Genomic DNA, 16,692 nt, shown 5'->3' with positions numbered 1-16,692 from the left:
CTCTCTGTGTGTTTACTTTTGCTTGACTCTCGTTTCCTCCAAAGCTTCTAGCCATGCCAAAATATGATATCTTGAGTCTCGTTTCAAGAACCAACATCACCTTCAATCACCAAATTAAACTCTAGATCTTCTATTGTTTGAAAGAAATTAGTGTTTGTAATCTATGAAAAAAACTCAAAGACCAAGGTTAACATTTGCTATATAGAAAGCACAACTGGATATATGAATATATAATACGCAACATAAACATTTTCATGAAAATGATATAGACAAATAAGTAAGATTGATGATATTGATACCTTAATTACACCATTGGTGAATGAAATTTTAATTGGTTGATAGCGATACTTGACCTCTGAAAACAAATAAACAAAGGATCACATCATAATTAGCTCAATGAAGTAATTCTTGTACAATGTCTCTACCAAAAGATTCATCATGGAAACATTTTTGTTGGAAATAACTAAACAAAAACCTAAATACTAAGCAAAAAATTATAGTAATCACCATTTAGAGCAGGATGAGGAGTCCGATCAGGCCATATGAGACCATTTAAGCAGAAATTTAAGTCATTTGGTGTATCTCCATAGTCACCTCCATATGCCGAGTATTTGCTACCATTTTCATTTTCCTTGAGTAACCCCTGAAACCATATGCAAATATTTAAAACAGTTCCATTAGTAAGTTTCCCCTGCAAAATGAGAGCTTAAAAGAATGTTCAAAGATATACATACAAATACAATCATTCATTAAGTGATACAGAAAACTGAGATAATAACTCAGAGAAGAGGGGGGATGGGATGGGATAGGGAAAGAAAGGAAATAACTATGTAGATGTATCTACTAACTGACCTAGTAATGAACTTTCACCCTATCACCTTTGTGTGCATGGATTTCACAAGATGCTGGTTTGAACTTGGGAGGTTATTAATAATACCCTCAAGTCTGGGTAGACTCTGGAATGAGAAAAAATAATTTAAATTAAAAATTAAAAATAGCAATGTGGTTTCAATTTGCATAATTTAAAAAGAGAGAGAGGGAGAGAGAGAGAGAGTACGAACCTTGATAACCAAAAAATAATTTAAATTAAAAATTAACAATAGCAATGTGGTTTCAATACTACCCTTTTGCAAGTCCCTAGCATTTCTGGTGCCATTTTATCAAGATTCATGCCATGTTCATCAGTTATGACCTACAACAAATTTATGGAAACAGAAACAAATTTCAAATCAAAATGTATACACAACAAAGAAGTTGAAAATATGCAAAAAGAAAAAACAAAAACAAAAAAAAATGAGACCCACCTCTCCTCCAGTCAAAGTTGCAAGATCCTGCAAGTTTGACTTTCGGTTCTCTCCAAAACCAGGGGCTTTAATGGCACAGACCTACACAACAATATGCATTGGAAGAATTATAAGAAACAAATAAACAAACATTTGATGAAATAATTGTATAAACAATTATAAAAAAATGATACCTTGATACCAGCAAGGAGTTTGTTAAGAATGAGAGTGGGTAATGCATCACTGTGTAACTAGTGTTTACTTTGACATTGACATCAATTCGTTGAATCAATCTACACTCAGCCCAATCATAGAAACATATAAAATCATTTGAACACATTGCAAGTAAAGATCCTCCGAATATTTTCTCAGCTGAAAAAGTTGGCCGGATGCTTTTCTTTTCCTGGTTAAATTAAACACCCGAAATATAAATCTTTGAGTAGATTAGTAAATGATGGATGTACCCTTTGGAATGTTATGGGAGAACCTGAAAACTTTTGTTGAAGATCTTGATCTTAGATGTACTTTCCCTAACAACATATTCACCGTCAGATGACCAAACAATCTCTAATGCAGACCCAAATGATCTATTTCTCCATGCCAAAGCTGTATATATGATGTACTCACCATCACCACAGACAACAACAAACCTCCCATTTGGGTTGTGCTTCAAGCTCTATGGAAAAATAGAAAAGTCAAAGTCCATATGGTTGACTATTTTTAGTTTAAAGGAAGGTAGGAACAAGCATAACTCACTTGTGGATAAAAATCACATGTTCCCAGTTCTTTAACTACTAAAGGCAGCCTCTCTCTCCATCAGAAACCTGAATAAAAATAGATTTTTATTTTTCCCATTTCATTGTTGACATAACATAACATGTGTATGGGCTTTAAAGTCCAAACCTCATGATCAGCTCCCACACTCTTGATGTTAACAGTTTGAATTTCATTATGTTTAGCCCATATAATTTTTCCACTATTGTCCATGCTGGCTACGGGCTCTTCATGTCCAATTTTCACCATTATGGTTCCTTCATCATATCCAATAACAATTCTGTAAAAACAGTAATTAAAATAAATCCAGATGAATGAAGAAGCATCAAGATTCAAGACCCACAAAACCAAAAACAAAAAGTGTTATACAAACTTACCGACGTGAATCTTTCATGTATCCAATAGCCCAAACCCTTTCAAGTCCATAGTTCAAGGTGTTCTCAAGTCTGAATAAAAAAAGAGTGGCATCAAGTCAAAAAGTTTACATTTTTAACATATGTATAATGAGGGTATTTTGGTCTTTTGATAGGAAATGAAGAAAGTAATTAAATTCCTTCCATCCATCAAACATGGAATTTGAAGGAATCCAACAAAAATAGAATTCCATCCGTTTGGAAACCAAACACACCATGGAGTGGAATCTAGCATTCCGATTCCTTCCGAACCTACAAAACAAACACACCATTAAAGGTAAAAAAAACAAGAGCTCACCTGTAAGTGGTTGAATGCCATATACGAACAGTAGCATCTTCTGAACCTGTCATTATTATTGGAAGCTCAGGATGGAAACATACAGTAGAAACATTGTGTGTGTGACCTTCTAGAGTTTGGACACAGGTTTTAGTTTGATAATCCCATACCTGTTTCAAATTATTTATAACATAAAATGCAAATTGTAGACACATTTATACACATAGCCAAAAAAAGGGGGGGGACAAACCTTAGCAGTGTGATCATCTGATCCAGTAATAAGATAAGGTTTATCACCACCAGTAAAGTAATCCACACTATTCACTCCCTTGAGATGTGCATCCAGTGTGAAGTTAGGATCAGGTGAACCAAGATTCCAAATCTAAAATTAAAAAGATACTTTTAAATTGTTGGTTATCACTATATCAGTTACTGGTAGACAATTAAGCATGTTCTAATTGAGATTACCTTTATAGTGTGATCAGAGGGTCATCTGATTCTTGTAAAATCAGAGAGATTGTCAGATATGAGATATATGACAATTCATTGGTAACACAAGAGGCAATTTGTAAATAATAATTAGGGGGACAAGTTCCAGAAGCCATATCTTCAACTGATTTTTTTTTAAATATTCCACCTGTAATGTAAACAATCTCACATTATATTTTTTTTCAATCAAGATGAAATCTCTTACCTTTTCTTCAATGAGGGGGACAAGTTCTCCATCAATGTCCATGACCTTCAGAATCAGGCTGTTGAGAAAAGAAAAAAATAGAATCAAAAATATATTTTTTATGTGAACCATTTGAAATCTTTTATAAATATTCCCAAAAAATTACCCGTTTTCACACTCCCATTCCCCCATTCCCATTCCACTGTTTTCCTTTTCTTTAATATCAAAAATAACACCACAACCAGAACCAGATGATTTCAATGATTGGTGTAAACAGTCAAATGTCACTCCCAATACTTCAAAAGCATCATTTTGCTAAGCTGCATTTCTGAGAAAGTGAGATGAAGTAGGAAAGAAAAAGAATTTAATCCTTTTTTAATGTCAAAAACAAAATCTTTTTATAAATGTAACTAACCTTGACAGACAGCTGTTCTTTTTGTTTTTGGATTACAACTTCTATGCAAGAATCGAACTGATGGAGAAATTCGTTCACCCTCCAACTGTCTAATTGTGGAGGGTGGCGACATAGAAACACGCCAACAGTCTAGGTTGCCAACCATGGCGGTAGATGGTGCTTGGCGGGGAAAACAGAAAAGAAGGAGAAGAAAATAATATGAATCGATACCTTAGGTTAGAGAAAAGCTTGTCTCGAAGTCCTCTTCCCCCTTTTCCCTAGACGGTGACTCATAAATCTGACAGACCCACACAAAAACCTTGAACAATTCCCTCTCTAGCCGCCAAGATGAACGAACAGAAGATTAGGGTTTTTTTGAGATGCTAATGGTTTGGTTAGTGCGGATGTATGAACTAAATATGAGCAATCGTCCCTAACAGAAGATCCCAATAGGACCATGATGTCAACAGAAGGCTTTCATCCCAAGGATACCTGATGTCAAAACGTGGCCGTCAATTAGGGTTTTTTTTCATGTGGAGGATGTAGTTGGAGGTTTTCATGCAGAGAAAGCCCGAGTTGTGTTGGATGAAGGACTAGGGTTGGAGGCGTTGGAGGTGGGTGAAGATGAAGTCGATCCCTAAGGCTTCTTTCTTGCTAATTCAAAGATTAGGGTCGATGGCTGAGAAAGGATCGAACAGGCAGGGTTTTGATTTTTATGGATTCCATTTCCCCCCTGGTCTTGATTTTTATGGATTCCATTTCCCTCCTTAGCTATTAAAACGCGCGTTTCATTAAAATTATAAAGTGACAGCCACAGACGATGCACGTTTAAGATAAAGCACCCTCCGTGTTTTTAATTTTTTTTCTTTAGACACTAATTCAAGAGCACGCAATAATGCGTGAACTAAATCCTTAAATTTTTTGAAGAGATGACACTTTTTTAACGTCACTCTCTTTTGCGTAACATAAATCTCCGAATGTCATTGTTTGCGCGTCATAAAAGGGTCTTTTTCTTGTAGTGATGTATTATAAAGTAAACATCGCATCCATTTCAAATACACATATCAAAGTTCTCTTTCTCTCTTACTTATCCAATCTTCTTACTCTCATAATCAATCATCATATCTCTTCGGAGGAAGTCTTTTGTTACTTAATCACTAAGTTTGAGCTCACTTATTAACTTGGTTTGAATGCATTCCTCGTTATGAATCTGCTTATTTGTATACTTGATATAACAATTATTGTCATTTATATTTCTTTAGTTTTCCGCAACTAATTCTCTAACTTCTAACTCTTAATATTATTGTTGAGCTTTTGATCCTTCGAGATTAACTATTCCACTATATACTTGTTCTAACGTTTGTTCAAGTGTGTCTCAAAGTTTTTGTCTCAACAATTGGTATCAGAGCCATAGTGGTTGCTTTTTGAAAAATGGAAGTCTGGTTTTTCGAAGAGCCTTCTATACCACTAAAGCTCATTTATAAAAGAAAAAAAAAACTTCAAAACATGGCACAATCGTTATCACTGAATGTTTCCAATAGGGTTGGTGGTTCAAATCGAGCCCCAATACTGGTTGCGAATGAATATCATCACTGGTCACAAAGGATGGAAAGATATCTCAGAAGACTTGGGAGAGATGTATGGCGATCTATAGAAGAAGGACCACATGTCACAGTCCTTACACCAGTCCAAACTGACGTAGCCACAACAAGGCTAGGAGGAGGTCAACCACCCTTAAACTGTCCCATAAAGGATAATCTCGACAAAATGGAAAATGATGCTATTGTTTTTTATGAAATCTCATGTGGAGTTGCTCCTGACAACTTCGATATTATCATAAATTGCAAATTAGCAAAAGAGATCTGGGATGTTCTAAAAAATCTGTATGAAGGCTCAGAGCAAGCTCAAGACAAGAAGCTGAAAACTGCACTTAATGAGTTCAACAACTTCAAAGCTCACACCGGCGAAAGTTTGAAAGACTCCTTTAAAAGATTCAACTTGATTGTCACAAAACTGTCCAATGCTGGCAATGTCCGCATCAATCATGAAACAAATGTACAGTTCCTTAATGCATTAGGAAGACATTGGACAACAGTCAAAATGATTGTTCAAGGAGAAAGGAAGATTCACACGTTTTCTCTTTATAAGCTCTATGGAGAATTGGAAGCTCAAGAGTCCAATGTACTCAAGGACTGTTCAGACTTCGGAGGTCCACTTGCTCTTGTAGAACAATCACCTCACACTGAAACATATCCCACCTCGTATGACTCACAACCACATTCATATGAAGCAGACTCAGAATATGATGATGAAGAAGAGTTTCACAATGCCATTGCCCTTTTCAGTCAAAAATTCAATCCGTTACCACCTTCATTTCGTAAAAATCAACAGTACATCCGACCACCTTTCAACCGCAACTTTCGAAACAATCACTTTCGTTCCACCCAGAATCTACTCCCTCCGCAACCTCTACAAACATAGTCTAAAGACTTACCACCGCAGTCTCAATCAACTGACTCCGGTACTTCTTGAGAAGATAAAAGTGATATTGTTATATGTCACAAGTGCAACAGAGAAAACCATTTTGCCAAGGACTGCAAGGCAAACGTAGTGAAAGATAGAGCTTTTTATCTCAGAATGGCTTAAGAACTGGAAGACAAAGAAAAGGGAAAAGGTTATATTGCTCAAGTGAAAAGGAATCATCAAGTGTGGTCATCCAGAGACGAAGATGAAGATGACCGCAATAAAGGAATAGGCAAGATCTACATGGTGGCAACTGCCGATGAAGACGGCTCAACCAAGCTAAAGAAGAACCATTGCTATATGGCGAAAGATGGAACTCTCAGCATTGTGGAATAGGTAAAACTTATGATTCAAACTTTAAATTATAGCATGCATGACTGTCAACCTTTCTTGGACACACTCACTGACACATGTGATGTCATCCTCACAGACTACAATAAAGCCTTAGATGAGAAGAACATCGCCTCGCAAGAGATGTTCCACGTTAGAGGACGTTTGGATAATAAGAGACTCAAAATGGAAATGATAGAGAAAGACTTGATACTAGAAAAAGATGCTAGAATGTTAAGTAAAACACAACTAGAGATAGCTTTGAATAAGAGAGATTTAGCACAGAGTTAAATTGTACGCTTAAATCTTGTAATTGAAAAGCTTTTTAATGAAACATAGGCCATTAAAAATCAAGTTAATAATGGGAATGTTGAAAACACTTTCCATTGGGGTTGGTCCAATGGGTACCTAACCGTAACGGACTCTTCACCCCGGTTCACCCCAGAATGTCCCTACGTCCCTCCAGACCGCAACTTTTTGTTTCCGGTCAATGTCAAAAACATTTCCTGAAGATATCCAAGCTCATTTTGGTAAACTCCGTGATCTGAGTAATAAGTGTGTTATCGAGGAAATTCTCCCTGAATTTTCTGATCATAATGGTAACATAATTCACTCAAATCCACATACATCATCCGTAGTTGATGAGGAAATTGTTGTAGAAAGTCTTGAAGTCACATTGGACTTTCCATCCCTTCAGTCTGATCGCAGTACTCCTAAACGCAGTCATGAACTACAATCTGTCCCACTACCTAGTATCAAATGTCCCACTAACGTGTCCACCAAGACTTACTCTTCGGTTGTTCAAAGCAATACACCGCAGACCATAGTCAAATGTTCTGTGACTATTGAACCAATTAATCATGAATTATCAATTGAAAATTTTGAAGTTGGTCAATGTTCTCAATGTTCTAGCTTTTCCAGTTCGAATGAATCTAGTCCCTGCTTTTTGAAATTTCCAATGGATTTAAGGAAACCGCAACTAAATGTCACTGACTGCGGTTCTCCTAAAACCGAATCAAAAAGAGTTTTAAAAGAAGAATTTTGTTCCTATGGCAAGCAACGAGAAATTTATTCAAAACAAAAGAAATTTGTTAAATTCCCCAAGTCGAAGAGTCCAGAAAAACTTTTTTTCTTAAATTATCACTTCAAATCAACTGTTTTTAAGAAAACAAAAAGGAAGGAGTTCATTATATCGAACACTACTCAGAAATCATCTGACACAAAGGATAAGTCTTTTCGATCAAAAGCTTTTCTGGTCTATTCATTAGATAATCCAAAATATAAAGGTATCCTACCTACTCCAACCCTTTCAAAGTCATTTACAAAAACTCAAAAATGGAAAGGAATTTTGCCAACTCCAGCACTCAAAAGGTCACTTCAAGAGTCTAAGAAATCACCTCACAAAAGGCCTGCACAGGCTTACACACCTGCAAGACCTACAAAAACCACCCTTTCAAAACACACAAACAAAAAGGTCAAATCTTACAATCCTCGGACTAGACAAAAGCATATTTCTTCCTCAAAACCACAGAACAAGCCAAATGTCAGGGTAGATGATAAAAAGTTCATGTGTCAATGTCAGTCTCAAAAGATCTTCTCTCATGATAAATCTCATCGTTCTCAAAAGACTAGTAACTATCCTCAATCTCACAAAACTCCAAAAAATCTCAAACACCCAGGACTTGGCTTGAAAGTTGACTTGAAACCTGTCCCTACAACCTCACATCATGCATCGTTTGAGACATAGGATATTACTTCGGGCTCGAAACTCGCTTGGGTGCCCAAATTAACCACTTAACTTTTGTAGGCTTTGTGCAAGGAGGATCAAGAAGAAGAATGGTTGATCGACAGTGCCTGCTCCTTGCACATGACCGTAAGGTTAGAATACCTTCGGGATTTCAGGCCTATATGCAATGGTGGAAATGTTACATTCAGCAACAATGCGAATGGAATCATCCGAGGTTACAGTGTACTCACTACGGGGAACTTTTCAATTCATAAGGTTGCTTATGTAGAAAGCCTTAAACACAATCTCATCAGTGTTGGCCAACTATGTAAGGCAGGCCATCGAGTTGAGTTTGATGATCAATTTTGTTATGTTATGACGAGTGATAGAAGCACCCACTTGATCAAGTCTCGATCCGAGAGTACCATGTATCCTCTGGATGTCTCTCTCATCATTGGAAAACTACAGCTGTGTTTTCTCTCCAAAGCTGTATCCGAAGTTAGCTGGTTATGGCACCGCAAGCTCGCTCATCTCAACTTCAAGTATATCAACACCTTGGTTACTGGAGAGCTGGTCAGAGGATTACCCATTCTCAAGTTCAGCAATGACACTCTATGTCCTGCTTGTGAATGTGGTAAGCAGTCCAAAGCGAGTCACCCCATGGTGATTGAATCATCAATATCTGAACACTTGAACTTCTACACATTGATCTCTACAGTCCATCAATTGTAGCCAGTCTTCATCATAAAAAGTACATACTGGTTATAGTTGATGACTTCACTCACTTCACTTGGGTATTCTTCCTCAGACTCAAATCTGAAACGCCTCAGATTCTCATCAACTTCATCAAAGAGATAGAACTCCAGATCAAGCTACCTGTATGACGCATCCGCAGTGATAATGGAACTGAATTCACTAATCATCCTCTCAACAACTTCTTGGTGTCAAAAGGTATCTCTCATAACTTTTCAGCTCCTTGTACACCTCAACAAAATGGTGTAGTAGAGAGAAGGAACTGTACTCTAGTTGAAGCAGCCAGATCCATGCTCAACTTCACATACCTTCCTCTTTACTTTTGGGCTAAAGACGTAGCAACTGCATGCTTTGTTCAAAATCGAAGCATCGTGTGCAAACGCCTCAATAAAGCACCATATGATGGTCCCAACAACTGAAAACCAAATGTTTGTTTCTTTCACATCTTTGGGTGTAGATGTTTTGTGATCAATAACAAAGATCAGCTTAACAAATTTGCACCGAAGTATGATGAAGGCATTTTTCTTGACTACTCTATGAACAAGGTTGCTTATCAGATTCTTATCAAATGTACGAGGCTTATCATTGAAAGTTTTGATGTAAAGTTCGATGACTCTTACATCCGCAACACCCCTACATCTATTGAAACCACTTCCATCATGGAAAGTGATATTCTTGCTTCTTCAGGTCCTCTAAACCTGGTTGAAGTCAATTATGATGATCTTTTCGACCCTGTTGAAACTGCAAAACTATACGAAGTTCTTGTGTCACCAACTGCTTAACAACAACACGCTGATGTCTCTGGTCCGTCTCTACCTGAAGTAGCATCTCTCAATACTTTCACCTCTCCGGTTGAGGGGGAAAGCTCTACTCCGGATCAAGCTACAACCATCGAGGTTCCAGTATTTGATGATGCTCAAACTCCTCTCCCCAGAAGATCACTACCATTATACATGTCTTCGGATTCGGATGATGAAATCATAGAGACCATTGACACTCGAACAAATTCAAGAATTATTTCTCTCCCATCAGCAATCCAGGGGGAAACTTCTCAGGTTCCAGAGGAACTCCCATCAGGAATCCAGGGGGAACCTCTCCAAGCTGCTCAAGAAAATGTCATTCTCGCTCCAACAAGCCAAGATAACTCTGCAGGATGTTCTCAAATCCAGGGGGAACTGCCATCCCCATCCGAAGAAACTTCTGATATTGAAAACATTCCTTCTACCGCAGCCGCTGACCATCCGATGCCTCGTCTACACGTATGGACGAAGGATCACCCACCAGGTCAAATAATTGGCAATCCATCTGCAGGTATCCAGACTCGATCTGCCAAAGACTTATCTTAACATTGTCACTACGCAGCATTCATGTCTGTAGTCGAACCCCGATCGATCAAAGTAGCATTATTGGAACCTGATTGGATTTTTGCAATGCAAGAAGAACCGGAAGAATTCGAAAGAAACAAAGTGTGGCAACTTGTTCCCATACCGCAAGGCCATACTATTGTTGGAACAAGATGGGTGCTCAAGAGCTTATTGTAAACTATAAGAGGTGAGTTCATACCACTAAACTTATATTTTAAATGATTTTTAATGCTTTTATGGGGGGGGGGGATGCAAGTAGAAAACCATACAATTGTATAATCAATCACATGTGATTTATAACTATCAAACCAAGAGATTTCTTATTTCTTATACTTCAAATTGTGTTATCAAACAAACTATTTCAAATAATTTTATAAATTGACATCAAGTCATCAATAACCATTCAAATGGTTAAAACTCTTTTATATAATAAACTCTTTATCGTTTTACAAAACTCTTTTAAACTTATATATTGACAAAATCATGTCTACATAGACATAGTTATATAAATAAGGTTGAAAGGGCTAAGGACTGATAACTCGCCTTATTTCTTGTTCCTTGTTTGGTTGTGGACTTAGGGTATCTGTTGTTTGTCTGAGTGTCATTTAAATCTTAGTTATATATTATGTAAATGTATGTAGATATACAAGTACTTAAAATCAGTTCAACACCTTTGGGTAGCAAGGGTGCACAAACATGTGCAGTCATTCAATTATAGAGCTTATTGTAAACTATAATAGGTATAGTTTAGGATAATAATACTTACTATTTCTAGAGAAATGAAACTTACAAGAGTCAGTTCAAACTTAATTTAACGAGAAACAGAAAGAACATATCATAACGAGAAACAGAAAAAACATACTACAACGAGAAACAGAAAGAACATACGATAACAAGAACAGAAAGGAACATATAATAACAAGAAACAGAAAGGAACATACATCTTTTTACATGAACAAGATAACATTAATGTGAAACTACTTCATGGCTAAGTAATTTACTTATTAGGTCGTGTTTTGTAACCAGAGTCTCCAGGAGGGAGAGCGGGCAATGTGTGTATAGATCTATACGGGACTGACAAGCCCACATCCCAACTGTTCGCTACCGTTTGGCTGGTAAGGCCAACGGGTGACAAATGTCACATCAGTTTCGACGCCAGCAGGTTGTCTTGTTAAACACTTGTCAATCAATATGATTATAACCATATCAGATCTTAACCTTAATTAATAAAATTGGTTTTAAGGTGGTTAGTGTTTCAGTAGTTACTTATTAAAACATTACTGTACAATGTCATTTTCCCATTACATTCATATAATGATCTAGTCACATAAAAGGTAATGTAAACTATTTTCAAGGTAATAATAGTCATATAGTTGGGAAAACAATCACTTTTACAAAAGAACAAACATTCAGAATAGTCGGGTCTTTGTAGAAGACTACTCTCCATTTCAGGAGAAAATATAGGATTTTCTAGGAAGTAAACAAACTTTACATCACACATTTACAAACTTTACATCGGACATTTACAAACTTTCATCAGACATTTAAAAACTTTACATCAAACACTTACAAACATTTTCTTCAAACTTATATGTCACACCCCAAAACCAAGAACGACGGAAACGTTCTGGAGCGGAGGACGTCATGTACAGTATCACAACAATGTAAAGTAGTAAACAAGCAACATCATCATCCATTACATTAATAATATAATTATTATACATGAGTTCTGTCAAATTTTGATAAACACTAAAGCATAAATCAAAATAAAAGATGAGTCTTGAACAAGCTCCATCTTCCTTTCTCCTTGCATCGGTACCTATCTATGATGACCTGAGGATACAAGTAATTTTGAAAGCGAGTATCAGCGTGGAAGCTGGTGAGATCATAAGTATTTTAGTGTCTTAATTTGTATGTAAGAAATTGTTTGTAAATGAATTGTAAGTATGAAAATGTTTGTAAATGAACTGTAAGTGTGAAAATGTTTGTAAATGAACTGTAAGTGTTTGAAAAACCTAGAAATCCCTATGATTCCTACTTTATATAAAGGTGTCTTCTACCAAGACTTAATTGTTCTCAATGTAGTCGTCTACCAAGACTTAACTTTTCTATATGTTCTTTTCTTGTAAAAGTGTGTAATTTTCCCAAGTGTAACTATCATTATCAAAATATAGTTTTTACATTAAAGGTTTAAGTGAAAAGATCACTAAATATAGGTAAAGGGAAAATAACTGTAGTACTGTAGTGTTGTATTATAGGAACTACTGTTGTACTAACTACCTTAAACCAGATGTATATTAAGGCATCATGTGATTAATTGCATCATACTATCAACTGGTAACTACGACATAAGAATGGTCGTAATAAGGAATGACGTTTGGCACCCGCAGACCTGCAGGTCCCGCTGTAGCTAGCAGCAAGGTGTAGGATAGTCAATCCAGTATAGATCTATACGCAAACTCACGCTCTCCCTTCAAGAGACTCTGGCAACAACTCGGGCCATAACATTTAAGGCATGCTCCGATACAGTGGATCATAATTATTAACGTATTAATGTAAGTGTAATGTACGAAAATGTTCTACGTGTGCTAGCTGTAATGTGTGTTCTTTCTCTATCTAGCAAGTATAGTAATGTACTCGTTCTAGTATCGTTGTATATGTTCTTCTCTAGTATAGTTGTATATGTTCTTCTAGTAGTAAGTATTGACTCATGAATGAACTGACTCATAGTATGATATTGTGTTCTAGTAATAGTTATAGTATCTTCCAAAACTACCCATATGGTAGTTTACTAGTAATCTAACTGGTACGTATGGACATGGATGTATACCCTTGCTACCCAAGGGCATGGGATGAACTGGAAGGGCCTTTATGACTATATATGTACATATGTTATATAACTAATATTTAGACGACCTTCGGACGAGTACCCGATTTCTTATATAACTATACATATAGAGGCATGCAATTTATAATATAAAAGCATAAATAAGTTTTGTAAAACATTTGAACATAATTATTATTTTAAGAAAAGATCGACTTGATGTCAATCTATAAAACAGTTTGAAGCATGGGTTTGATAAAACAGTTTAGTATATAAAGAAACATTTGGTTGAACACAATTGTAAATAAGTTTGAAATGTAATATATAGAGTAAAATGTACAGTGTAATAAGGAGTTTAAAACATATAAAATGTTTATAAGAATCATTTGAAGGAAACTGTCTGGTAAAATGGTTAATGTGTAGTAAATCATTTGAATGTTGCATATTAATCACATGTGATTGATATAATAACTAGCATAATTTTATTTATTAATCTCATGTGATTGATATAATAACTATCATGATTCTACTTGTATCCCCCCCCCCCATAAAACATTTAAAAATAGTTTAAAACATTATTTAAGGGTGTTTATGGTGTTTTCAAGTCTCTAAATTAAACTCCCTGCGGAGGGTGTTTATGGTGTTTTCAAGTCTCTAAATTAACTAGGAACTAAACTAGGCTTTTGTACTTGGCTTTAGAAGAGTTTATGGCACCATTTGGCACCATTTTATGGAGTTCACGGCCCTAGATCCTTTTGGGCCGTGAACACCTTACTCTTGGTGTTCTAAGTGTGTTAGCTAGTCCAAAACTCATTTAGGTACATGCCCAAATTAGTCTCTTGGTTTAAGGAAGGTTTTAAGGGCATTTTGGCACTTAAACATGGAGTTCACGGCCCAAAAACACCCTTGGCCATGAACTCATTTTTCATCATTGATTTTAAATTTTTTTGGTGTCCTAAACATGCAATGGTGGGTTCTAGTTCGAGTTCTAAAGCCTTGAGGGTCATTGGAACACTTTAGGACCTTAAAATGGAGTTTACTCCCCAAGTGTTCTTGCGCGGTAAACTCCCAAATCTTGGGGTCTTAATCCGATTTTGATGTTTTCTAGTCATATACACACTAGCATAGAAGTCTTAGGTAGTTACAAATCACGGGGAAAGGACTAGGTAGCATTTAAGCCACATATTGGAGTTTTCTCTCCAAGAACATTCTTCGGCGGTAAACTCCCGAATCTAGTTGTTTTGTTATGAAATTGATGTTTCTAAACACAATCTAAGCTATATAACATAACTAGATCGAAGTACTCACAATTTGGGATAAAAACCCGAAGATCCGTGAGAGGGAATTTTGGCTTTTCTCTAATTGGAAATGTACCTAATGAACTATTTGGTTCAGTTTTCTATTTATAGTCCTGAGATATTTTTGGCAGAAAATATTTTTATTCTCGGAATGAAATCTAATATCCTAGAGTATTGGAATAACAGTGTTGCACAAAGCCCTAGTGCATCCACTCTCCTAATATCTCCTTAAGTGTAAATCCTGAAAAACCGCCAAACTTACACTCGATGTCTGGAATTTCACTGTAACTGTTCTAACTTCTATTGGATTGATATGGTTTGTTCAGAATGGAAATTTCAGGTTGTCACATTATACAAATATTTGACACTAAAATACTTATGAACTCACCATCCTTAAAGTTGATCTACTCTTTCAAAATAATTTGTATTCTCAGGTCACCAGTAGACAGGTACATTGGACCAAGTTTTGAGAAGACGGAGCGTGTTCAAAACTCATGTTTTATTTTGATATATATATTTTTGGTGTCTTGCAATTACATTAAGAACACACTTGTATTACCTATATTATTAATGCAATGGATAATTTTGTTGCTTGTTTTACTATTGTGCATTGTTTTGATATTGAACATGATGTCCTCCGCCCCCAAACGTTTCTGCCGTTCTGGTTTGCGGATGCGACAGATTGGTATCAGAGCTTTGTTTATAGTGAATTGAGTATATCAACCCATAAAAGATACACAACTCTAAACACGACGAGATTAAAATACTCTGACCAAGAGTTTATTCTTTTAAATAATAAAATATTTAACCAAAGTATACATATATGCATTCATACTAAAATAAGTGTCATACTAGAGCAGAACAGAAGTATTGCGATTGTTGGACAACACAAGTAGACTTGGCGACATATAATCAGATATGGGATTGATATAGTCTGATCAAATATACCTATCCGAGAAATGATTATCATGTGCCTAGGAATAGTTGTGGGGTTGCAGCAAGTGTAAAAACTTACCAACACTACTACAATGAAAACTTTAGAATATAATGTAAACTTAAAATACTATAAGATTGTTTTGTGTTACTATAATTATTTATTTGAGAACTAAAAGGTCTTTATTAGTAGGTCAATAGTTGCTGAGTGGATACGCTAAGGTTATATGTGACTATGGTGTCATAGACTTAGAATCTATGATCTTTGCTTTACTTCATGTTCCATGTTTGGTTGTGGAAATAGAGTTAGGGTCATTTATTTGAAGGTCTTTCATGTTTTGGTTACATATGATGGGTATGCACTACGCAATTATTGAAGTAACTGGTAAGGATCATCCTATAATTCTCTTAGGTAGTACGTCTATTAACTATCTCTTTTATCCTTATTCTTGTATAGATAACATGGCTAGATTCCATCTCCCCGGCGACCCGTACCTTCCCAATCAAGGAAATGAAGGATGGCTCGATGTAGAGCCAGAACAGAATCATGTAATTCCATTGGATGATGACTTCGTAGAAGACTTCCCGGAGGATTCTGATTCCGATCCAGAAGTTAATGATCTACCCTTAGAGGCTCCAATCCCAAATCCTAACCCTCGTCTGGCTTATCAAGGCCCGACGCCTCAATGGGCTGAGAACTTGGGTAGGTGGAGCTGTGAGCATGGTCAACCCTTACCGTACAACGGAGACCAAAGCTTTTACAACATAAGCGATGGAGGATCTGCAGACAGAATTCTTCCCATTTTGGTTCACTGTGTAGCTCGTAATGTTGAGCTTGAAACAACAGCCATTCAACAAACCATCGAGCTAGATGCTGACACAAATGCCAATACGGATCGTATCATAGAAGTTTCAAAGGAGAGCTATGAGAGACAATGAGGATTTGTAGCAAGAGCTAGCTGTAACCCGAGTTCAATTCATAGAGCTCCGAGCATGCCAAACAATGTACAAATGACGCCTTCTTGATGTGTAGCGTCAACTAAGCGAATTAAGGGTTCATCCGAAGGGTGACCGTCGCCAGTAGGATATACTCTGCTCATCCTTTCTTTTGGTTTAAGGAATAGCCT

At 36.4% G+C, this 16,692-nt stretch overlaps 1 protein-coding gene across 1 annotated transcript; it reads right to left on the bottom strand.

Annotated features, from left to right (window-relative positions):
- Positions 1-1,411: 1,411 nt before the first annotated feature.
- Positions 1,412-3,980, bottom strand: LOC122196118 (coatomer subunit beta'-2). The gene is made up of 11 exons (XM_042898445.1): positions 3,836-3,980; positions 3,587-3,716; positions 3,442-3,499; positions 2,998-3,129; positions 2,769-2,917; positions 2,435-2,503; positions 2,173-2,337; positions 2,040-2,094; positions 1,771-1,959; positions 1,546-1,686; positions 1,412-1,477 (listed from the first exon to the last, which is right to left on the bottom strand). The coding sequence occupies exons 1-11, from the start codon at positions 3,978-3,980 to the stop codon at positions 1,412-1,414; spliced, it is 1,299 nt and encodes a 432-aa protein (XP_042754379.1).
- Between the last annotated feature and the right edge of the window lie 12,712 nt (positions 3,981-16,692).

This window comes from Lactuca sativa, chromosome 9 (genome assembly GCF_002870075.4).
Source record: "Lactuca sativa cultivar Salinas chromosome 9, Lsat_Salinas_v11, whole genome shotgun sequence".
Classification (NCBI taxonomy): Eukaryota; Viridiplantae; Streptophyta; class Magnoliopsida; order Asterales; family Asteraceae; genus Lactuca; species Lactuca sativa.
This window is presented reverse-complemented; position numbering and strand designations above follow the sequence as displayed.

Bases quoted from the DNA above. Each gene is read 5' to 3' on its own strand.
- LOC122196118 (XM_042898445.1), bottom strand. From the start codon at position 3,980: ATGGTTGGCAACCTAGACTGTTGGCGTGTTTCTATGTCGCCACCCTCC. The intron at 2,338-2,434 runs GTAAGTTTGTAT...CTGTTTTTACAG, and splicing joins TACATGAAAGATTCACGTCG to AATTGTTATTGGATATGATG. The intron at 2,095-2,172 runs GCCCATACACAT...TTTCTGATGGAG, and splicing joins CATGAGGTTTGGACTTTAAA to AGAGAGGCTGCCTTTAGTAG.